Below are 24,626 nucleotides of genomic sequence, written 5' to 3'. Positions count from 1 at the left end.
ACCATATATAGGCTGAAGAACACTTAAATCTCGGTCTGATACATAATTTCAGTACACAAGCCTAGAAGAATGATCAATAGTCCATTGACAGCCAGACAGGCCAAAAATCAATGCTTCCTCGGGTCTATTGACAGCCGGTTCCAACATGACAAACCTTTTATAGGGCTAATTCTGAACCCATTAGCGCCACAGCAGTGCTTCTGCACTTGCCTATCCATCCTAACCAACTTTCCAAATAGAAAGATGCTCAAACGTATATGTCTCTTGCTGCACCAGTCATTTGGTACACTTAAAGGGAACAAGTTTAGATGAAAATTAAGTATTTAGTTTTTATTTTTTAATTAACAATTATAAAAGTACATAAATATGAAATTATGCGATAATAATGTTGGAATGAGTTTTTTTATTTCAAGTAGATGAATTTAATTTATTAATAAAAATATTAATTTATTTTTATGCAATATATTTACCCATTACACATAATGAATGAAAATGAGTACACATAATGAGATATTCCAATTTGTTTTATCGTTTTTGTACGTGGTGGACCAGCTCTAGCTAGAACCACTTGAAAATAACCTTCGTCCTTTTCTTTTCTAAGCCATTGAAAATACATGCATATGGTAAATGTACTATACTAGTCTACTACGATTACAATCCCTTGTCGGCTGCCTATTGTTATTCCACCTCAGTTCCACATGGAAACCAAACACCAAAAGCCCTATCTCTCTGAACCACTCCTATTACCAACCTCCCCCTCTTCTCCGCCAGATATCTCCACCGCTACCATCACATCTAACTCCGATATCTTGTTCCGATTCGCTTGCATAATCCTCATTGGAACAATATCAGTATGGGCAAACTACGAAGCTTCCAAAGGCTTTAGCATCACAGTTATCAACGACGCTGCTGACTCATTTGCTGCCAAACGTTTTTCTCACTTCTACATCTCTGACGACAAAGCCACACGTATCATCTTGGAAACTAGTAAATTCGTTGAGAACCTTCTCTACCCGAGGGATTATGTACATTATCATCATCAAAGTCGATTTTTCAAGAAACATGTCAATCATGTGACTCTCCGGTTAGCCAATCAAAATATGTCAACCGATATCACAGTAGAGTCACGAGCCAACAATGAGTATGTTCTCCACCTGGATCCTTCAATCATGCAACATAAGAATTTTAGCCATGCCATTGTGTCAGCGATACGACGTGGCATGGCTCGTATTTGGCTATGGGACGGTCATGGGACCGTACCACAGCCACTTACGAATGGCATGATTGAGTACCTAAGTAGTAGTTTCCAGCAGGAGCTTTCAAGCAAAAATTCTTCGGAAACTGACAGGGTGGCAGAAATGCTGGTTAATTGTGAGAATCAAAATTCAGGTTTCGTCCGACAGTTGAATCAAGCCATGAGAGATCATTGGCACGATTCAACCGTTGATTATCTATCAGGTGATTTAAAATCTCATGCCAGTCTCTGCAATTATATAATTTGATAGTCGATGATTAAATTTCACATGCTTATTGGCCAAATTCTTATCCAGACAGAAAAATATGCATGTTTTTGTTGGACGTGCAACCTGGGAGGATCGATCAACGGCTGGGATGAGTCTTCGTCAATGTTAAGTAATGGAATAGAAAATAATGTGATTGGAGACGAAGGATAGAAGTAAAATGTGTGATTCGACAGATCAGTGTTTATCTGGATGATGCGTTGGGTTTGCCACTTTTTTATACGTACAACTTAGAATTCTCTGCGAAAATGTAATATTTAATTATGGTTGTTTTTTTTTAAGATTGTAAAATGTAATCGAGAAGTGAGAACAATTGTTCATAAGGGCCATAAGGCTGCTTGAGGTCGAGTCCAACCGTATACCATTAGCCCATAAGCTAGAGAGGTAGAGTTCGGATTACTATGGCCCAATTTGAATGGTAAAAATGTTTTAAAAATTTTTTAGAGCTGCTTGGATAAATTTAAAAAAAATGTTTCCTGTTTAAATTAAAGTGGAGTAAAAATATGAAATAAAATAAGACTTATAAATGGTTAAACTGAAATTCTCAATTTTTTATAAATATTTCTAACTTTTTACACAAACGGATTAAAAAAATAGAGGCAAAAAATACTCATGGCCAAACATGCATTTAGTCTTTTAATACTACTGTAGCAACTATTAAGAGAAGAACATGTCTGATTATGGGGTGACAGATAAAAATTGATATTGCTATTCCGATTTATATTCAGTTCAAAAATATGATTTACTATATGTATAATATTTAGTTTGTAAATGATCCAAATTTAATTAAAAATTTGAATTCAAATTTAATATGATCCCGAATAATAACACTTATATATCCGTTTAGATTATAAAATAGTATTTTACAATTTTTTTTTTAGACGATTACAAACCTGATATATGTTTCTACAAAGCTAAGATGTTATTTAAAAATAGAATTACAAAATTAATCATTGGATAATTCAAGCGGTGATTTTATCTTTTGTCGTGGGACATCCAGTTTCGACTAAATTCTGACTCATCCCAAAAGTGTCAGAACACATATAAATCTAAATTCTTAGGAAAAAAAATTAACAAGTGAAGTAGATAATTTTTTATTGGTGGAGATATTTGTACATCAAAGATCCTTGTTATTTACGAGATTTGAAAATAATTATTTTAACATTATTAATATTAATGATAAACTAACTAAAATATAATGAAAAATTTGTAACACGCGCATCTTGTGTTATGCTTTTCCATAATCACAAGTCACATGTCATGATCACAAAAAACATGTCTCAATAGTTTTAGAAAGCATGTACTCCTATAAAATATGGATTTAATAAGATCGGACGCACTACTATAAAGCTCCAATGCACACGAGAACTATTTACTCAAACAACACCCAAAGAGATTGAACTCAAAACTTTAAAGACAAGAAAAAGAGAAAGACAGCAACAAGGTTGGAAATGGAGTCAGCCACCTCGGTTGCTTCACACCAAACTAAAACTATCTGCTGCTACTATTATCCAATCCCAATTCCTAAATATCATCTTCATCTCCCTCCCCATCTCCCCAAATTCATCTCTTCTCAACCCCTCAATCTCCATTTCAAATCAAGAAAACACCACAATTTCATCTCCCCTTGTGCTGCAATCACCACTACTTGCAGCAAAGATCATCAAGAAAACCATAATTATGACGACCCATGTCATCAAAATCCAATCTTTTCTAAGAAACCCCAAAAGAATGATGACCCAGAAAGCAATGTAATTTCAACAAACAGTTGGTGGGAGAAATTGAGAGCTGTGGTTGGGCAGAGTGTTAACTTAGAAGGGATTTCAGGGGCTTTCGGAATTATTGCAAAGGATAGACATTTAGTAGTGCCTCATATTGCTGTGCCAGATATAAGGTACATTGATTGGGTTGAATTGAAAAGAAAAGGGTTTCAAGGTGTTGTCTTTGATAAAGATAATACTTTGACTGTTCCTTATTCTTTCACTATTTGGAGGCCTCTTCGGATTTCTGTTGAAGAATGCAAATCTGTTTTTGGCACCAACATCGCAGTCTTCAGCAATTCTGCTGGTAAATTTCTTATTATACTTGTATATACAAACTAATTTTGCCAACAAACTGTCGTGACTTGGATAACTTTTTTAGTACTGTGGATGTCTGAATGGGCATTTGTACTAATGTGTTGGTGCATTTTTAGATGGCTTGCATAGTTTGTAGGGGAAATTGTTGTTCTTAGTGGAACATGATTCCATGATTATATATATTCATGTAAATAGTTGTATTTTCTTGTTAGTTTTTTCGGTGACTTTACAAATGTCTTCATCTGATAAAACAGGACTCCAAGAGTATGATCGTGATGGTAGGATAGCAAGAGCCCTGGAGTTCAAGATTGGAATTAAAGTCATCAGGCACCGTGAGTGTTCTTTCTTAGTTAAAGTTTAGAAGCTTTATTAGTTAGTGTATTGTGTCTGTAGTTTTGTGGATTGATTGGATAAATTAAGTGATACAATTTGGCTTGGATGTCATTTTAAGGCATCGGAAAACTTGATTTCCTAACCAGATGATTTTGGCTACTTTTGGGTGTCTAACATCTTGTTCTTGTTTTGCCAAATATAGAGATAAAGAAACCAGCCGGATCAGCTGAAGAAATTGAACAACATTTTGGATGCGACTCCTCAAGACTAATAATGGTTAATAAGAATCTGTCAAGACAATAAATTTATCATATATTTGCTATGATTTTGAATCGAGTAAATAAAATCATAATTTATGTTGCAGGTGGGTGATCGACCCTTCACAGACATTGCATATGGCAACCGGAATGGTTTTCTAACTATTTTAACGAATCCACTAAGTCTCGATGAGGAGCCTTTAATAGTTAACCAGGTCAGTTCGATCTTCTTCTTTAATCTATTCCTGGAAAATGGAACTTTACATTGTCAGCGAGGAATTATTTATGTAGCAAGTATCTGCACAAAGTTATATTTTGTCACAGAAATATAAAAATTCTTACATTTCAATTCTTCAATGTAGTAACATATGATAATATCTCGCTGAAATGTGGAACGCCTTCATTATTTTTGTTGATTAGTTCTCTTTTCTGGTGGATCTTCTTATTGTTTCTAATTTCATATTACTAATATCTCCAGGTAAGAAAATTGGAAGTAAGCCTCGTCAAAAGATGGTCTAAGAAAGGGTTCCATCCGACCAGTCATTGGCTACTTCCAGATTCGTCAGAATGTGTGATAGATCATTCACCTCTGTAAGAAATTTTGTGGACAAGGAGTGAGATTAATATTTCTTGTATCTATGAACAGTCGTGTCTTTTTTAAATCAATATATATTAGTTGTCATGATACATTTTCATAATATGGAGCAGTAAACAGGATTAAGTAGTGTTTGGTCCATTTAGAAAAGGAACATGTGCAGAGTAGAGAAAATAGGAGAAGTGAGCTTCTGTACTTTGATAGGAATGACCTTCAATGTTACATAAGTAGTCCAAGATAATCGCTACAGTTGGTATCTGTATTTTAAAATATATAAAGTGATATTCATAATCTTTTATTGTTATACGTGTTCATCTATTAAAATGAAAGCATTAGCAGCCTCAGGTATGTGTTAAAATACCCCCTATTTCTGGAGGGTAATTTGTTCCGAACTATAACACTAGCAACTGGGTAAGAATGTCTTCTATCATGCAAAAGGAAACAGGATAACTAATAAGAAGTATATGATCAATTGACATACGTTGTTCAGATCAAAATGACAGTAAAGGATGCTCCAGAGGCGAAGGCATCCACCCATTCCTGTGGATTGTAGTACTGTATTGGATATGTGATTGCGTTTTTTATGAAGGCCAAAGTGTTTAGTAATACCTTTGGACCTCTTTGTTTGTCAAACTAACAGAGAACAGATTCTGAAGTCCCTTACTATAACTAAAGTTTTTTTTTGGATAATTGTTTCAAGTCAAATAAAATGCAGTTCTTTTAGGTGGAAGCATTGTACATATTATTAGTGGATTGAATCATTTATTTGACTTGTATGTATCCTTGTACGTACATACAGTCATACATACTATCGATATTCTTTGTTGTATACTTTGTAGATATTGGTCGAGTAGGGTGCTAAAAAAGAATCAAGATTAGCTGTCTACAAGTTTGCTATAACCATTGGTTTCAATATTTCCTTTAGAAGAACCTTTTTCCGGGGATTAAGTACTGTCATTGAAGCCTGAATAATTGGGCTTGGGGTTTCTATTTTATTGGAAAAAAATTGTGTGGTCAAGTTGTTGAAAGGAATGGCATTTTTCTATATACTGGAGAATATATTAAATACTAGAAATATTCGACATGTAACATTGTTAATCTGCTCCGGTAAGTTACACAGGTTAGAGTACAAAAGTTTGCATACTAGATTCCTTCTACCAAGATTACTAATACCTAAAGTTGAAGGGAGGTATACATCCCTGTCCAGTATGCCATGTGGTTACTTGTAGAGATTGAAAGTTTATAACCCTGTTAGAGCGCCAACATTTACTTCTTGTGGAACTTAGTTTAGCTTAGGAGATATTTTAACTGGCATTCCTTGTGACGGTATAGGAAGAGGATCCATAATAACTGGTTCATTGGGGTTCAGTAGTGACCAGTCATATTGCATTACAACATAATGAACAAATATCAGGATGTTAATTTTTGCCAGTTGATGACCTGCACACAACCTTGGTCCTCCACCAAAAGGTAGGTATGCATATGGCTGAATAGGCGCATCAAATCTACTTGGATTAAATTCCATGGGTTCCGGGAAGTACTCTTGATTAAAATGGGTTCCATATGCAGTCCACAGAATCTGCGTGGCACGATGAGAATGGAGCTTTCGTTAGTTATTGTGTATTGTTAATTTGACATCGTATATACTCTAATAAAGTTATAAATTTATAATATTATGTTCCTGTGGGTGAAGGTAAGAAGAGAAGCAAGAAATAGCACCTTCCATCCTCGCGGAATTGTAAATCCTTCATATTCAATATCAGACACTGCTTTTCGGAATGAGCCAAAAATTGGAGGGAAAAGTCTCATGCTTTCGCGTGCAACTTGCCAGGTATACGTCATCTTTTTCATGTCATCCAGTGTCAAAGTTTCACCATGGCTTTTGTTGCTCATAATATTTACATGTTCTGGTAAGATATAAAGAGAGTTACAGTGTAGTCAAATTGCTAGCATTGTGTGAGATCTAGTAGTACAGCTACAGAGATGAATCGAAGTGCCATATAGCTGAATATGTACCTTGAAGTAGAATAGAGTAACAATTTGGATGTTGAGCCAACATTTTGAACGTTGTTGCAATTGCAAATGACGTGGTATCATGAGCAGCAAATACCAGCAAAACCACATTGTCAACAACTTCTTCTTCACTTATCTCACCTTTTATTAGTCCAGCCACTAACTGTGAAAGTAGCATTCCTTCTTCCTGCCCACTTTCTGGCCTTCTTTCCATTTCCTCTCTTTTGCTTCTCACGATATCAACCAACATCTTCTGTATCTCCATTCGTGCATTCTTCGCCCTTGAAAACTTGGAGCCTGGGAAACTGATTGCTGGGGCAAAAACGCCTTCCAGAACTCTTTCAAACATCTCTAACATTCCAGGCTCCACCACAATGCCTAACAAGCACTCGAACACAATAGTAAACGTCAACACTTTGGTGCTACGGTAGAGACTGATTGTTTCGGAGTTACGCCAGTGCTTCTCCAGGTGAAGCTTTACTGACTTGCAGACTTCTGGCACTATACCCTCTAGCCCTGCTGGGCCAAGAGTTGCTGAGATGACCCCGCGTAGGAGCCTGTGCGCCTCCCCTTGTTTCTCCATAATGGAGTTTTTCCCCATGAGTTGCACGGATGAAGATGGCCACGAGCTTATAACTAGCTTAAACTCATTAGACATAAAGAAGCGATTAGCTTCAGCTCCATTGACAACCACAGTTGGTGATCCCATCAATCTTGTCTTGAAAATTTTCCCATGTTTGGCCACACGAGGCTGGACAAATTCCTCATACAACCGATTCTTCTGCTGTGATTTATAAAACTCAATTGTTTCACCAATCCAAGGAAGTCCCATTTCACCAGGTGGTAGCTTCTTCTTGCTTCTACGCCTCATACTCTCTCTATGAATCAACACCATGATGAGAGCGCAAAGCGGACCCAGAACAGACAAGGCCAATGAAGGGGAGACATTGATGCTCATTGCCATTATCTGTCTAAGTCGAGATTAGAAATAGGTTGTTATAAGCAGTTATCGTAACTGGTGACATATTTATAGCAGAAACGAGGAGAACTCCTAATGTATAAACACTAGATTCACTGTCATCTGATAATCTAGTCGGCTGGAAACATTAAAATTAGCGAAACGAATCAAAGGTCGGTCCCTGGTGGCGTTGGTCGGTGATATGCAGTGCATGTGCTGAGGGAGTCTCAACTGTTTCGTGTTGTTACTAGGTAAGAAACTAAGCTTGCAATCATCAACATGAACTGGTATGTTGTTGTTGCACTGCACCTTAGATTATCATAATGCACAAGGAGTATTAAAAAAGCACAAGCTTCTGGTTAGTCAAAGCGGGCTCTATTTTTATATGTAAAGGATCCCACAAGATCTGCATCTGCCGCACAGTTTGCACTTGGTATATTTGTGCACTGCATTGTTTTCAGCAGTCATGGGAGGTGGAAAAGATTCCATTTTCTCTGTGACTTTCTTAGGGAGATGAAAACAATGACTTGATCTACTAATTTGTTTCCATGAATTATACTTATATATTTGGGTGCCAACTTCAAACTTGATATTCATTGTTGTATCTACTGATTTGTTTCGATGAATTTTTATATTTGGGTTCAAAATCCAAACTTGATTTTCAATATTGATGAATTCGACATCATTTGATCAACGAAAATGGAACCTGAAAACAACATTTATATTGGAAACTTTCACGGGAGTAATGGTTATTGTCTGCAGTCTTTTGAAATGGGCAGAGGGTTTAAATAGTATATGTGCACATGCGGGGTTTAGAAGACAAAAGTATTAATAATTTCATTGTGCATATTGTTAGGGAGTATATTAATATATAGCAAGAGGAATCAGGTGACTTAGCTTTTCTCTTGTGCTTAGGCTCTTCTCGTCGGATAATATGATTATGATTAACGCATAATCAGTTACTCCCTCCGCCCCTGAGTAGTATACATTGGGGACGGTAACGTGGCACGGACTTTAATGCTCCCGTAAAATGTAGTTGTGTAATTTATTTTTCAAATTTTCTTTTTCTGAATTAAAATTTGGATGTTATATTTTTATTCAGAAAAAGAAAATCTCAAAAATAGGTTACGGAACTATTTTATAAGATTATTGAAATACGTGTCGAGCATTTGAAAAGAAACGTATACAACTAAATGGGACAGAGGGAGTATCATATATTAAAACCCCTGACAACAAAAAGTTATCATATATTAAAACAATTCTTTCTATTTATAACAACTTGAATATTAATAACATACTATTTTTTTATTTTTTTTTGTCAGGGTCTACATACTCGTATGTAGATGAGTTGTATCTCGAGATAAAATAGCCGCTGCAAGGTATTTCATTCATCCAAAAAAGATTATCATCTACGCGAAAGACATGCAAGATATCTCCGGACGTTTAGATAATAATACTTAAATGTCTGATAAGAAAAAATCCATAAAAATCTCTACCAAGGATCCTGCAACAAAAAAAAAACAAACAAGAAGAACATAAGTTCATTTATAAAATTATATACATTATACAAAGGGATAATATATCCAAAAAGAAATTATTTGTAAAAGTGTGTGTATATATTTCCTAGAGCGAAAAAAAAAAAAAAATCTCAACCAAAGAAAAAAGGGATAATAACATACTATTTTTAAAATATAATCAACATCATCAAAGTAAAATATCTTATTGTTCGATCAAATTTTATAGAATGTCTTACAGATCGAATATACCCGACTATTATATTATTATAGCCAATATCACATCGAAGATGTTCTTAATACTAAAATTTCTCATAATCTATATATTTTCATCATAAAAATTATAGTTAGGTCTGCCTCAATGGCTGTTCATCAATTTATCATGAACCATAACTGTATTTTTTGTTTTTGTTTTGCTAAGTATAATAAACTAATAATAGAGGATATTTTAGTAAGTGTAAACTTTGATATTGCTCAAGAATAATTCTTCTTCTTTAAAAAAGAACTGCATCATTCATGTTGTGGAAAAAATAAAGAAAGAGACAGTTTCATTTTCACCCTAGTCTGTAAACTCATTTACTTATCAACAAACTAAGCGACTAACCAATTTTTTTTCTAAAATTTTAATTTCCACTTATTTAATTCTTAAATTCTACCGCCAGTATGGCTGATCATGAACAAAACTATAAATTTTGAGGGTGAGGGTTTGACAGTCACTTTAACTTAAAGAATGGTCCAGAATGACACGTTGATGAAAATTGGCCCTGAATGGCACATCAAAACGTCATTTCGGTTGGCGTTTACATGTTTTTCTTATACAAAAGGGCAAGACGCAACTTCGTCTTCCGTTTCAATCATGGCTTTCAAATTTCAATACATAAAATGTGAGTTACAGTAACGTTTTAGCCATTTTTTTAATTTTTTTATATAACTCAAAGTTGGAAACGTAACTTGTGGTTACGTTTTGAGCCAACTTTAGTGTCTGTGTTCCCTCTTAATCTCATATTAAAGTTACGTTTTGAATAATGTTTTTCTTAAAATTAATTTAATTTCAAGATAAATAAATCATTCTAAAACCCAAATATGAACCCTAAAATATTAAAAATTATTAATCTATATTTTTAAGATTAATCTTTTTTAATTTAGTATATATAATACGAATTAATCATTCTGCAACCCAAACTTAAACCCTAAATGTTAACGATTGTAAATTTATTTATTCCGTCGTATTCTCGGCTTCAGGGCCTTCGGCCCTTCAGCCTCGCATTAATTAGGGTTTAGGCTCGAGGGAGTAGGGCCTACTGGCCCTACACCCTTAATCTTAAACCCTAACGTTCGGCCAATTAATTTACAGTACGAATTAATCATTCTGCAACCCAAACCTAAAGCCTAAATGTTAACGATTGTAAATTTATTTATTCCGCCGGTTTCTCGGTTTCAGGGCCTCCGGCCCTTCAGCCTCGCATTAATTAGGGTTTAGGCTCGAGGGAGTAGGGCCTACCGGCCCTACACCCTCAATCCTAAACCCTAACCATCGGCCAAGTTAATTTATAGTATGAATTAATCATTCTAAAACCGAAAACCAAAGCTAAACCCTAAATGTTAACAACTGTAAATTTATTTATTCAACCGGTTTCTCGGCTTTAGGACTTTCGGCCTTAAAGCCTCGCATTAATTAGGGTTTAGGCTCGAGGGATTAGGGCCTAACGGCCCTAAACCCTCAATCCTAAACCCTAACCGTCGGGTATTTTAATTTTAAATATAAATAAATCATTCTAAAACTCAAAAATGAACCCTAAAATATTAAAATTATTAATTTCAACTTTTTTTTATAGATTAATATTACCCCGTAAGACACACCAAAACATTAAGCATCACGTCTGTATTGTGTTCAAAACATAATGGTGAAACGCGGGTCTGGGTAACGTTATTAGCTTATAAAATAATATTAAACATAACTTCATATGGCGTTTGGGGTGGAAAGTGTTAGAACATTACTTGAAGCCACGTTATAGAATGACAATAAAGGCCTTTATTTAGTCCGGTGTCAATTGGGACATTTCAAACCGTAAAAGTGCCGCTGGGGGGCCTTTTCTCAAATTTTGATGTAGTTAGAATGCGGAATCCTTTTTCGCCTTTTTTTCATTATCTAAAAGAGAACTGCTTCATTCTTGTTATTATAAAAAATGGCAGTTTCATCCTAGTTATATATGAAATTGGGGAATTTCATGACGGAGGGAGATACTAATTCTCAAACCCATTTCAATCTCCGAATTTTTATAAAATTTGCTTGATCCCATCCCGTACCCAAAAAAATTTCCAATTGCACAATCCACAGAGGACCAAAATTGGATCGAGATCAGATCCTTCATCAAGATGGGTAAACTCGTTTACTTATCAACAAACTAGTCGAGTCATTGGCTTGAATTCAATAAAAGATAACAAACTCCATGCACCTGCATCAATATCACCGATTGAAACATTCCTCATCAAACCAAATAAAAACTATTCTTCCAAGGAAAACAAAACAGTTTATCTAGGTTCTCACCACCTACAGAATTTGGAGTCAACATTGGGGTTTACAGGGACTTAAACCAAAACTCTCGTCGATACTCATAGACTGCTGTTTTGGTAATCTCATTTACTGCCTGCAAACTAAATATATAATGTCTGGTTCCACTCGTTCTTGCAAGTCTTCAAGACTTCCAACTACTTCTCTGCCAAACTGCAACACTCATTAATCTCACAAAACTTATAACCAGAATAAAAATGTTAACACAACCCTACACCTCTTAAGCCTCCCTCCTCCTCCCAGCTGTCCCTTCATACTAAATTACATGCACAACTTTGCCAGTCCATTTTTGATCATCTTGCATACCGACTAACATTTTAATAAACGTTGATGTCCATCGAATCATAAATATCAAGAGGCAGATGAAAACGTATGCATTAATAATGGCGCATGCACCAACTAATTGAGTTCGAATGAGTTCTTAGATACTACGTGGTCCACACTACCAATTAAAGAGGAAAATCAAAAAATTCACCTAGCGCCCAAGAAGGTCTACATTGCTATGATTCATTAAAGAACTTAATAGAGAACATCGGTTCCAATTTGAGAAAGAGAATACATGCTTCAAATTTTTACTTGTTTTCCAAATAAACGAGGCATACCTGGCTTTTGTTACTGATTTCAAGTGTAATAAAACATCATCGAGACACTAACCTATAACACATTTTGGTACTGTAGTAATTATAAAAATGATTTAAGTAATATAAGGTAGCTTAAATGCAGTCTGCAGGACATTCAACTAACCACACAGAACTTCAGCTGTCAATATTTACTCCACCCCTATATACAAAACCCATTATCACCTCAGCACTACAGTCTCACTCTCATTTCTCGTTTCCACCTTCTTCCTTGAAAACAAGTACTCCACTATGGCAAAGGAGAAGAGCCAGCAGGCTTCTGTGCTCAGTTTCACCTTGATTATTGGCTTGCTTTCCCAGAGCTTGGTCATTCCTGTAATCTCTGCTGCAAGTTTCGAAGATCAGAAGACCTATTACCCCCCAGGAGACCCACATGCAGATGAAAGTCCTCCGAAAGGCATGCTATCACTAGTATCTATTTTCTTATCTAGTGTTTTATTTTGTTGCTATTTTGAGAAGTCTACAACTCTTATGTATCTAAAATATTGGTTGACTGTTTTCAGTTATTCAGCACTTATATTTACATCTGATACTCAATATGGTTTTTAGTTGTATGTTGCTAAATCTGCAATACAATTGTTCAGTAGGACAAGGTTTCTTGTTGGTCAAAACATACACTTGCACACACATGCATTGTAGATATAAAGTTGTGTGGTTAACACTTAAATTGGTCGTTTCAGGTTCTCACCATACCCCATCTCATGGTTCGCATGGCCACAAAAGCTCACCACCAAGTAACTGTGGAACACCACCAAGTGGAGGACACTATGACCCTGCACCTCCAACTGGAGACAGTCCACCCACCATCATAAGCCCGCCAACTAGTCCGTCTATAGACCCAGGCACCCCTTTAACGCCACCCACCACCATTAGCCCGCCAAGTAGCCCGTCTATAGACCCAGGCACCCCTTCAACCCCACCCAGCACCATAAGCCCGCCAACTAGTCCGTCTATAGACCCAGACACGCCCTCAACTCCAACATACGGGAGCCCGCCAACTTATGGAAGCCCGCCAACTAGTCCATCTATAGACCCAGGCACCCCTTCAACACCAACTTATGGAAGCCCACCAACTACCCTAAGCCCACCATCAACTCCTATAGACCCCGGCACCCCTTCAACACCAACCTATGGAAGCCCACCCACTACAATAAGCCCACCATCAACTCCTATAGACCCAGGCACCCCTCTAACACCAACTTATGGAAGCCCACCATCAACTCCTATAGACCCAGGTACTCCAGGCAGTCCAATCTTTCCAGTCACTCCGACTACTCCTGGAATCTCATCACCTCCATTTTCATTCAGTCCAAATTCACCACCCTTTCCATGGACGTAAGTCAAAATTATAGCTGTTCACAGTTTTTCTAGGGAAAGATAATCATATGTAGTAAATATGCCATTACTAATATGACTTTTAATTTTAAATGATGCAGCTACTGGCTTACTCATCCAACAATAATATGGGGTATGCTTGGCTATTATGGGGCAACTTTAGGGGGGGCGTTTGGCCTAACTAGCAATGGCAGTCCAGCAGCAGTATCACAACTTAGTCTGGAACAAGCACTTTCAAACACTCGTACTGATGGGATAGGGTCGCTCTACAGAGAAGGAACTGGTGCTTTGCTGAACTCAATGGTGATCAAGAGGTTCCCTTTCACAAGTGAGCAAGTGAGAGATCGTTTTGTCTCAGCACTTGGTTCCAACAAGGCAGCCACAGAGCAGGCACGCGTTTTCAAGATGGCTAATGAGGGCCGGCTAAAGCCTAGACTCTAGATCATATTTGAGGAGTTGCATATCATTTTTTAGTTTGAGTTCGGCTTTATTATGCATTTTATTAAGTGGTGTGTTTACTTTCAGAATTTACTGGATGTTTGTATCAGTTGCGATCAGAGTATGATGACTATGATTTTATGATAATATTAGTATGTCTTTGGACGTCAGTTGTAAAACTTGGCCAACTTACTCCAATAGGAGATTTGGAACATATATCACCAGGACTATAAACATATGAATGTAACATCTTATCAAATGCTTCTTTTTATCAGGCATAGCTGATTAGACCATGATTTTAAATCTACAAGACTACAACTAAAGAACCTAACCCAGGGCATCAGACAACAGCTGTATATGCTGATATGATGTACATATGCATGAGAAATAAAACAAAAAAGCACAGAGCAGTTCCACCTAATGTACTCAAAACAATATCCTTTATTATATTATTAGTACTACTAGATATTTTTACCTCGCACACATGGATGCTGAATAGAGTCACATAGTTCAATAGAGCTTGATTTCATGACTTCACCTCGAAAGAAGTTAAGGTGAATAAATGAGTTGAATAAATAAGTAATAATGGGAGAGTCAATAAATACAGAGCATAATAAAGCTGGTTTAAACTTAGTGACTTGGTTCTTCAACAGTTGGGAATCAGGATAAGACTGTCAGTTCTTCATTATAGTTAAGCTAGCATGTGATTCTATTCAATTTCAGCAACGCCACTCCAAGATAATTTACTTTTATTTTAAACCATTTGATAAGGCTCAAGTGCCAAAACAGAAATTTATCCAACTATTATAGGTGCCATAGAGAAGCACAAAAAAATATCAGAGCTAATCCAAGAAGCAGGCACACAAGAAGCACATAAAAAAATATCAGAGCTCATCAAAGAAGCAAAGTAAGGTTCGTAAGTGTTTTTGAGAAGCTACAATAGCAATTACTACACTTCAGGAAAACCCTACAAATTTACTGCTTCTACTTTTCACTTTGCGAGTAATTTTTTGCTTGTGCTAATGAGCCACCTTCTGTTGAGGATTTCATCAACATAATACTTCATAAATCATAATGACGCTTGCATAATGTCTCGATTTGAATAATAAATTAGAAGTACGAATAATTTGTTTGTTCACTGTTGGATTTTGTAATCTAGGAAAATACACAACCAGTTTTTCTGAACCAAATGAAAGATTATTGGTAAGTTGCAGAGCCTAATAGGCTAAGACTGTACTCTCGAGGTTAAAACGATGAAAGATCTTTTTCAAATAAAAGCTAGGGAATCTATCTAAATACTACACTTAACTAGATCTTAGGATCATCCATTACCATTCAGCCAATTTTTGTATATTTAAAGTATTAAGGTATTTAATTCTGTAAATATATTCACAAAAAAACAATACCCAGCTTTACACCATTTTTTTCTTCACAAGGTGCAAGATCCTGAATCTAGTTAAGGGACCACTTAGCGCAGAAAAACAAGTCAATTAGATAAAATATATTTGAGAATGCAATGCAAATATCAAACATTATTCCAAGGAAAATAGCTACTCCATAAATGATATATCAACTTCAACTTAGATTGTCTCCCCACAAGAGAAGGGAAAAGAAATTACTAAAACAACTTATGGTCCTGTTCTTGAGAATGTTAATCATGAAAAAGACAACAGATTTTATGCATTTATATGTGCAGTTGAAAATTTCTACTACAAAGTACTAACAGCTAATATGCAACCACCAAAGTAAATATGAAAGGGAATTATTACCTTCTTATAGAGTCAGCAAAGTACTCCTTTCAGTAGCAAGGACTGATTTGAACTTTGAACTCCCATGAGCTGTAAAATAATGATAATTCAAAACTTGACAAGTGATCAGATTTTCAGCCACTAGCTGCACTGTTTGACAATAGCCTGTCAATCATAATAAATGGAATTCTAAAGAATCACAAAGAAGAAATACACAATTTAAAAGTTGTTGGTTTGGCTTAGTGGGAAGGCAAAAACTGAGCAATACAGAACCAGGCGTGGCAAAAATCACATATGCTACAGTTTGAAAATCAAATCATCACATTATCAATTATCTTAAACTGAATAACATAAAAGACAAAATGTAGGCACAACTATTTAGCAAAAAGAAAAATGTAGGCACAACTATTACAATGTCACTGCACAATGAGTGTTAATGTTTTTTTTAGTTTACCATATAATTATCTATTCATGACACTAGGCATCATAAGATCAGCAAAAGTAGATAGAGACCAGAGGCAGTAAATATTTCCCCATATATTAAAATTCAATTTTCCCGAGAAGGACCTTAGGTTCTCTTAATTTGAATGGATTCAAATCCTCCCACGATTGTGCATAATAATTTTCACCGCTACAATGGGATGCGGATACATTCATATGCGCTAAATACTTTTGGATCTAAAACTGAAAACCAGCTGGAAATATAAGAATACCCTATATTAACTGTCATCAGAATGTTTGGTGAAAATTTTAATGCTTGAATAAGTTATTAGAAGACGTTTCACTTTAATCACATCTCATAGCAATGACACAATGCAAAAATAAAAGATACATAATATGTAGACACGTCAGGTTTTTTTTTTTTTTTTTTTGAAAGTGAAAATTTATTCCATGGAAATTAAAAAGGATTGTCAAGCTACTGTAACTGATATTTCTTTCAAGTGAAAATATATTCAAATTCTAGATACAAGACACAGATGGTCATAGATTGAAACTGCTACTACAATATTTCTCAAAAGATCTAATTAATATAAGGAGATACTCAACCCAAGAAAAAAAGATGGTGAAATGAAAAAGGCTTGGAATATAACCGTCAAACTCAGATGAACATACATTGTTAGTCATATAATGATATATTAGGCATGAAACAATTTGTCATTTTAAACAATCATGGTAGCAGCAATCTACCATAGAAGCATAGGAAGTTGCACTCGGTTCTGATCCACAGCCACAATACCTAAACTGAACACAGACCACCCCCTCTTTTTTGCTAAACAATAAAAACTCAGTAAAGTCCACCCTATATCAAATTCAATCACTTAGACCAGGCAGAAGAGAAAAGTTTCAATTGCCGCCCACTGCAATCTAATAAACATCCCCACACTGTCAATAAATTCCTCCATATTATTGCCTGCATGCTGCTGTCATGTCCACCTCACAGTAATTCCATAATGCTCTTCCGTAGTTCATCACAGGGACTATATGCATGAACATCCTCTGTTCCTCTTTAAATCAGCCTGGAAACTTCAACCTTAGTAGTTAGTCCACTCATACCAAGACTCGACCTATGCATTCCGAAAGACACATAAAAAAAAGATATGGTAATCCTTTTGTTATGGTGGCAATATGCTAAGCTAAATGATTATTCACATTCATCTGTGATCCAGATACACTGTGTTATGCTTTTACATTCAGGAAAAATCAATGTGACATCATGGAGCTCTGATCACTTCAAATGAGATTCAAACCAGGAAAAAATCTGCTCAGACTGCAAACTGGTCATTTCATGATATGCAAAGGCTAGATTCAGTTCCTCCTGAATGTGATTAAATATATCTTTATTTCGCGATAGGATCTTTCTTTCATTAGCAGCTGCTTTCCAACGTGTTGCACGCCCATCATTTTTCATAAAGCCATTCTTGTCAATAAAACCCTTCTCCTGGAAGAGTTTGAACAACTCTACGGAAATTTTACGATCAAGGTTTGGAATCCTGTCAGCCAGAAAAGCAGGAGATAATGGGAACTCCATGCACTTGATCTCTGCAGCATCAACACCCATCTTCTTGAGGACTTTCAAATTTTCATCAACTCTCAACTTCCTGTCTTCATCTTTAGGCATGTGAACAAAAAGGGTAGGTGGGTAGTCTTTCGGAATATCCATCCGACTGAACAACCCTTCAGCAATCATTAGTGTTATACTACTAAACCTCAAATCAGTAGCTAGTGCAGAAACAAAGTACCCACCCGAAGAGGCCCCCAAAGCTACAAGAGGAAGCTTCTCAAGTTTTTGCTCCTCAATCCACCACTTAACAGTTCCTGCAACAACCAACTTTTCGCTCCCAAATGACCAGCACCTTCCGAAACTTGACACCGTCAAAACAGCAAACTTCCTAAAAAGAGCATGAAGTACAATCAGCCTTTCCTCAGGCAAACCAACACAACCAAGACAACTCGATGTCCTATCCCAAAAATTTTCCGCTTTACCATTACACCCATGAGCCAAGAACAAAACTGCTTTAGGCTCATCAGGTATTTGCCAAATTAAAACTGTCCCATTTATCGTCTCCATTGTAGGTTGAAATCTAACAACATTATCAAATTTGTTCCATTTCTCCACTGTAGTCAAAGAACTACCCTTCCCATCATCTTCACGAAATAAAAGCGTCAACACTAGAAACACTACAACTACAAACGCAACAATGACTGTGCCGCGAATAGTTGCAGAACCATACAATGTCTTGGAAAATCTACCACCACGCTTAATCATCTCTAGTAAACACAAATCCACCAATACTTACAAATCTTGCTGCAAACACTATAAAAATTAAAACTTTCAGCTACCAGACAGGCTTAACTAACCTTTTTGTGTATCAAAATCTCTAAACATCAAAATTAAATTGCAGGGCTATCAAAATAAAGGAAGAAACCTTAGTGAAATCAATAGTCTCAAGATTTATAAATATACATACAGGTGTCAATACATAATCATATTGAAATTTAATAATTAAAAAATTGTGGGTTTAATTCGAGAAACAGAGAGAAATTAAGAAGATACCTGAAGATTAGAGGTGATGAAACTCAAAGCCCAGATCAAGAATAGCAGCAAGCATAATCTTTGCTTAGTTTCAGTTTAATTTAGTGCATGTTTGGGGTTGTGGTTCCAAACCACAACAGCAGCTTTTTCTCACACCGCTATAAAAAAGTGTTTGGTAAAATCTGAAAGAGCTTTTTCTAACCACAATTTTTGTCCAAAAGCAGCTTTTAAAGAAAGCTGGTGTACCCCTGCTTTTCACAAAAGCAGCTGCTGCGCGCAGTTGTTACAGACCCCAACATCAAACCCTGACACAAACAACTATTTTTTATAAAATATATTGTAGCCCTTAAAACAAAATAACAAAACACATATATAACACATGTTTTATTATATTCTGGGATAATTGTTGGTACAGATGATGGTTGTTGAATTTTTTCTAATAAAAATTTAAATGAAAATATTTGAAATAAATATTGTTTAAATGAATTTTAAAGTTATATCTTTTTGGTGTTATTAAATTTTGTCCAAAAAAATTTCATTATAATATAGAGACAGAAATTAAATTTGTTGAGTAATATATATTAATAGAAGAAAAAAATTATATATTTATATATAAAATAAACGTAAGTAGTATATTTGGTAAATGTTATAGATTTTTATATAATTTTTAAATGAATATAAGAATTAATATTGGTGTTCCAAATAAAATAGAAGTAATCTAAATCACATAAAAAAATATTGTATGTTACTAATAAGGAATTGCTTTTTTTTATATTTGTGTGTAAAATATAAATGATGCGTTACTGTTGAAAATCTTACAGAAATTATGTAGTTTTGTAAATAGAATATCGTAATTTTATAAAAAGCCATGAATTTTATTGGTTATACCAATATGATTTTCTATTTTAAATATGATTTTTATATCATTACTTAAAATTATATATATTAATAGCATATTTTTTTAAAAAAAACCTCATACATCATACAAAATAATCAATTAAATTTTAAAGAAAACAGTATTTTATAGTTTTACAGCTGTCAATAGAACCCCAAAACATGTTAATAAAATATTATTTTATTTATAATTATAACTCTAAACAGCAGTTTAACAAAAAATTTACCAAACAATTTGTTTTCAGCTTTTACTCAAACAGCACATTTGAAATCAAGTTTACCAAACAGTCTCCGCTTTTGTAAACAGCACTTTTGTAAACCTCACTTTTACTCACAGCAACAGCAATTTTCAACAGCAATCCCAAACAGACCCTTAGTTAGTCATGTATACTAAGTGGGCTTAATTTCAAGTTCTGACCCGAACTGGAATGGATTAGGCCCATGTTTAAATAGACTACATTCATCAATCTATGGGCTCAACTGGCCCATTTTTCTGCATCCATTTTCTTTGAGGAATGAAATTTCTATGTTCTTCGAGTCAGAAATGTACATTAACATATTATACTTTGATATTACTAATGTTTACTTAAAAAATTTAATTCGGTGTTCAGAAAAGAATTAATTCAGTTCAAATGATAATTTTATATGAAATTTTATATTATGTTTTTGATTGTATGATACTTGTTCAGATTTTAACAAATGGGTTTAACCTGACAAATTAAAAAAATTGGATAATCGTGATAATAGTTCACCTAACTTTCATTATTTTGATCTTGTTCAAATTTTACTTTCCCTTTAGAAATCAATATATTTTGTTAGAATTTAAGTGAGATCAAAATCAAACTTACTATGATAGGGAAAAGAAAATTTATAATTGATTATGATAATCAGATAATTTGTTGTCAAACCAGTTATTCCTTCCGTCTCATCTCGTAGGAATGGACGCTAATGACGCGTTCTAAAAGTAGCATGAACATCCCGGATCGAGATCTTAATTGAGAAGTTTTAGCTCAAAAATGAATATAACTGTTAAACAATTTGATATAATAAGATCACATAATCCCAAGGTCGATGATTAAATCAAGGATGTAAATTTTTATGATTTAAGGGATAGCTGATTAAAGCAAGTACTGTTGGCATAATCAATAATATCTCAGAGAGCTCAATATAGTCCATAATGTCGACCAATATAATCAACAAAACTCATATACAATTACGAAAGAATGGCCTTTATAAATTCCATTCTGACAGCAGTTTGCTTAGTTACGAACTTACGAGCTGTAGATAATTTAATTGTTTTTATTTATTTTTTAGCAAAATCAACTCCAGAGCCCAAAGAGCAAAGCTCTCATGCCAGTCACCGCTGGTTGTTCCTATGTAACCACATTTTAGACTAAATAAACGCAAAAAAAAAAACCATCAGCATAACTGCACCAACGCGATGCATGTGCATTGCGATGTTAGCGATTCATCTCTATGACACAAATAGAGCTAAACATCAAGATCCTTAAACCGCTACCATCTTTGAAACAATTCATGTAAAAGAAAACTGCCTTGATTATTCAAAACAATACTAGAAACAGACAAAATTAGTTCCCAACTACCTACTATATGTATACTTTATAGACAAACTCAATGATTCCGAAGGTAGCTAAAAGGTAGAACTGATAAAACTGTACCGACAAGTGATAACTTGCTAGCTTGTGTCATAGCATATGGCCAAAGGAGACGGGTTTGCAGAAGATTTAGTATCTGTGACAAACATACAAGTCATTAGTCTTTGCGAGTCAAATGGTTTAGAAAGAAGAAAAAAAAAAATTATTAACCTTCCGACTCATTCAGCATCCAATCCCGCGCACACATCAATGCCTGTACAGTGTTAGACCTCAATAAAGTCCAATGGGGATCAAGGACTCGATCACCAATGTCGAAGGCTGAATCTGATGAAACTTTTGACAAGGGAATTCCCAAAATGTTGCGTGCCATCATAGAGAGAATGGGATACCTAGGTGTGTGAACTTTCCACCAATTTAAGATATTGAAATCATTGCTACGCGGAAACAGAGGCTCTTCTAAGTACTTGTCCAAATCAGTTTTTATGTTTGGTCCTTGTGAGGTTTCATGGAGAAATCTGTCAAACCCAATCAACCTATCACGAGTATCATTACCGCCACCATCCATAGTACCACTTACCTGACCATCAGATGCTAATGTGGAGTTGATATAATGGTCATGGTAAAGTGCCTTCATGCAATTGGAAACAATATCTATGCATTCTGGAGAACTGTCGCCATATATTCTGGGATAGTAATATTCTATCAGCTTCATCTTGAACCTAGGATCTAAGATAGATGCAATTGCCAAAGCCAGGCTGCATTTTTTCCAATACTCATCAAATCTGCTTTTCATCTTCATTCCTAGAGAACTAACAAAGTCATCTGATTTATGACACCAACCAATTAATTGCAAATGAATTTCACAGATTTCAGGGAAATGTGTGTTTGCTGTCACGTGACTGCTTCCTGTAAAAATATTGGAAACTTCAATGAGGAGCTTCAAGTAGCTAGCAATAACAACAACTCTTTCCCACTCTTCAAAAGATGGACACATGGTGTAGTCAGGATCATGTTCTGGCAACAGAGAAAATGCGTCCTTGAACTCCAAAACTATGTCAATCATAAAATATGTTGAACTCCACTGCAGCGTATTATCAAGAAATAAGCACTTTTGGCTATTAATTCCAACTAGTTGAGCCATCTCGTTAAACTTCTCTTGCATTGCTTGGGAACTTTTAACATATCGAATGCTTTCACGAATTTTATCGGTTACATCAGATAATGCTTCCAATGCATCCTGCGCCATGTGCTTGATCAGATTACCCGCACAGCTAACATGAAACAGTTGACCATCGCATAGAAGAAGCTTGCTCTGGGAGAGTCGGTCTCTAATCTTACAGATTATGTTGTCATAGGTTGAGTAAGTATCAAATGTCATTGAAAACAATTTCCTGTCAATATCCCATTCCATTAGACTCATCATGATCACATCTGAAAGCATGTCTTCTGTATGAGAAGGATCAACTAATAAAAAATTTAAAATCTTCTTTTTAATCTTCCATTCATCATCAACGCAATGTGCTGTCAAACATAGGTATTTGGCTTCTCCTTTGCCAATCCACATATCAGCACTTAAGCTAATCTTACCAGGTAATTTATCTAACAAGTCAGACACCTTCTGTTTCTCCTTGTGATAAATTTGCATACAATCACCCTCAACCCCATCAAACGTAACAAACTCAAACAAAGGCTGAAGATTTCTAACAAACGTTTTAAACCCAACATCCTCCACAATTTGCAAAGGATAACCATGCATTATGATCATACGAGCAAGATCAAAACGACTCCGCTTCTGATCAAAGTAGCCATTCACCAAGTTATTTGAACAATCTTTCGCAAAAGCATATTCAATTTTAGGTTGTACAAGAGTGGCCACTTGACCTATTTGCGGCTGTTGATCAACAACCACCGTTGCAACAGCAACAGTTGCCGCTTCCTTTTTCTTTCTCCCTCTCGTTCCACCGACCAATTGAGGCACATCATGATTTAACCTCCTTCTACATCTAACTAAATGATTTCTCAAATGCGATGTCCCACTAGTACTCGAACCACTTAATTTCTTCTGACAATGCTTACACATAGCAACGCAACTGTCACCAAATTTAACTCTATCGAAATCCTTCCACACAACAGACTTTAACCTACTGGAATCGATAATAACCGCCTCATTCTCCATTACCCACAGTCACTGAAAACAAAAAACCCTCATTTCAATCACCCAGAAGAAAATCACATCAGTTGTTTAATGCACAATATTACAAACATTCGAAAAACTTCCTTGTAGAGCAATTCATTTAATAAAAAAACACATACGACGCGAACAATTGTCACGTCGTAAAATTCTGCAAAACAATTGTTTTCACGTGTTTTCACCGAATGCGAGCATAAACATACACACATAAATATAATGCACCCTAATTTAATCTACACAGGAGAGGCATGTTATCATGTACAGCACAGAAACATGTATAATACAGTGAGACATATATTACAGAAGCATGATAAATAAAAATTGGGAAAATGGGTAAAACCCGGAAATCGGGTTCGGATATCGGGTTCAAAGCAGAGAATTGAAATAATCGGATCATACACAAAATTGAGAATATACATACAAGGAGGAAGAGAACGTACAGATGAATTGAGGAACGATAAGATAGCCTGAATTAGGGTTTGTGATTTGATTAAGAAAAAGAGAGTTGTGAAAACAGGGCAGCTGGATCCAAATGGGTTGAACCGGATGGGGAACACGAATCATGCCCACTTCAGTTGGGCTATTTTGGGTCCGAGTTGGGCCTGTCATATTTTCTTGTACCCAAATTCTTTTCTCAATATAAACTCTCAATTTGGAGTTCCAACTTCATCTTTTTAGTTGATTTTTTTTTGTTAATAATCAAGTGAGTCATCAAAGTGGACTTAATATATCAAATTGGTCATTGAACTCAAAAACGTCTCAAATTGGTCACTTAAATCAGGTACATGTATCTTTAAATATGAGTTTAAGGAGTAAAAGTATTATTTACATAGATTTACACATTATTCTTGAATGTTACCCCAACTTAGTACAAGGTTATGATATCTAGTAT

General features: G+C 35.4%; 6 protein-coding genes across 14 annotated transcripts; 3 read left to right on the top strand and 3 right to left on the bottom strand.

Moving 5' to 3' along the window:
* Positions 1–698: 698 nt before the first annotated feature.
* On the top strand, positions 699–1,502 carry LOC108213699 (uncharacterized). Its single transcript, XM_017385492.2, has one exon. The coding sequence runs from the start codon at positions 699–701 to the stop codon at positions 1,500–1,502; it is 804 nt and encodes a 267-aa protein (XP_017240981.2).
* A 1,362-nt stretch (positions 1,503–2,864) lies between these two features.
* LOC108211355 (phosphatidylglycerophosphate phosphatase 1, chloroplastic/mitochondrial) lies at positions 2,865–5,087 on the top strand. Its single transcript, XM_017382933.2, has 5 exons — positions 2,865–3,587; positions 3,853–3,930; positions 4,134–4,207; positions 4,296–4,403; positions 4,667–5,087. The coding sequence occupies exons 1-5, from the start codon at positions 2,972–2,974 to the stop codon at positions 4,781–4,783; spliced, it is 993 nt and encodes a 330-aa protein (XP_017238422.1). The 5' UTR covers positions 2,865–2,971; the 3' UTR covers positions 4,784–5,087.
* Positions 5,088–5,792: 705 nt separating this feature from the next.
* Positions 5,793–8,696, bottom strand: LOC108211354 (taxadiene 5-alpha hydroxylase). Its single transcript, XM_017382932.2, has 3 exons — positions 6,800–8,696; positions 6,503–6,690; positions 5,793–6,362 (listed from the first exon to the last, which is right to left on the bottom strand). The coding sequence occupies exons 1-3, from the start codon at positions 7,758–7,760 to the stop codon at positions 6,066–6,068; spliced, it is 1,446 nt and encodes a 481-aa protein (XP_017238421.1). The 5' UTR covers positions 7,761–8,696; the 3' UTR covers positions 5,793–6,065.
* Positions 8,697–9,097: 401 nt separating this feature from the next.
* Positions 9,098–19,211, bottom strand: LOC108214996 (uncharacterized). Of its 8 annotated transcripts, none has more exons than XR_010290417.1 (5): positions 19,055–19,211; positions 17,188–18,814; positions 16,021–16,164; positions 14,727–14,783; positions 9,098–9,258 (listed from the first exon to the last, which is right to left on the bottom strand). XR_010290417.1 is itself a non-coding variant. In XM_017387290.2 (2 exons), exon 2 carries the CDS (start codon positions 18,764–18,766, stop codon positions 17,726–17,728), a length of 1,041 nt encoding a protein of 346 aa, XP_017242779.1. In that variant the 5' UTR covers positions 18,767–18,814; positions 19,055–19,211; the 3' UTR covers positions 17,099–17,725. The 8 variants fall into 8 exon arrangements, 1 of the variants encoding a protein (XP_017242779.1); XR_010290416.1 differs by lacking the exon at positions 9,098–9,258 and adding an exon at positions 12,662–12,800; XR_010290420.1 differs by lacking the exon at positions 9,098–9,258 and adding an exon at positions 12,662–12,800 and having other exon boundaries at positions 16,021–16,089.
* LOC108214995 (protodermal factor 1) lies at positions 12,710–14,421 on the top strand. The gene is made up of 3 exons (XM_017387289.2): positions 12,710–12,875; positions 13,159–13,813; positions 13,915–14,421. Exons 1-3 carry the CDS (start codon positions 12,710–12,712, stop codon positions 14,252–14,254), a joined length of 1,161 nt encoding a protein of 386 aa, XP_017242778.1. The 3' UTR covers positions 14,255–14,421.
* A 2,204-nt stretch (positions 19,212–21,415) lies between the features above and the next one.
* LOC108211487 (zinc finger BED domain-containing protein RICESLEEPER 1-like) lies at positions 21,416–24,344 on the bottom strand. 2 transcript variants are annotated; one of them, XM_064090904.1, is made up of 3 exons: positions 24,156–24,344; positions 21,754–23,731; positions 21,416–21,679 (listed from the first exon to the last, which is right to left on the bottom strand). In XM_064090904.1, exons 2-3 carry the CDS (start codon positions 23,717–23,719, stop codon positions 21,624–21,626), a joined length of 2,022 nt encoding a protein of 673 aa, XP_063946974.1. In that variant the 5' UTR covers positions 23,720–23,731; positions 24,156–24,344; the 3' UTR covers positions 21,416–21,623. The 2 variants fall into 2 exon arrangements, with proteins under 2 accessions (XP_063946974.1, XP_017238584.1); XM_017383095.2 differs by having other exon boundaries at positions 24,175–24,343.
* Between the last annotated feature and the right edge of the window lie 282 nt (positions 24,345–24,626).

This window comes from Daucus carota, chromosome 3 (genome assembly GCF_001625215.2).
Source record: "Daucus carota subsp. sativus chromosome 3, DH1 v3.0, whole genome shotgun sequence".
Classification (NCBI taxonomy): domain Eukaryota; kingdom Viridiplantae; phylum Streptophyta; class Magnoliopsida; order Apiales; family Apiaceae; genus Daucus; species Daucus carota.
The sequence above is the reverse complement of the archived record's forward strand: the minus strand, read 5'-3'. Positions and strand labels throughout refer to the sequence as shown.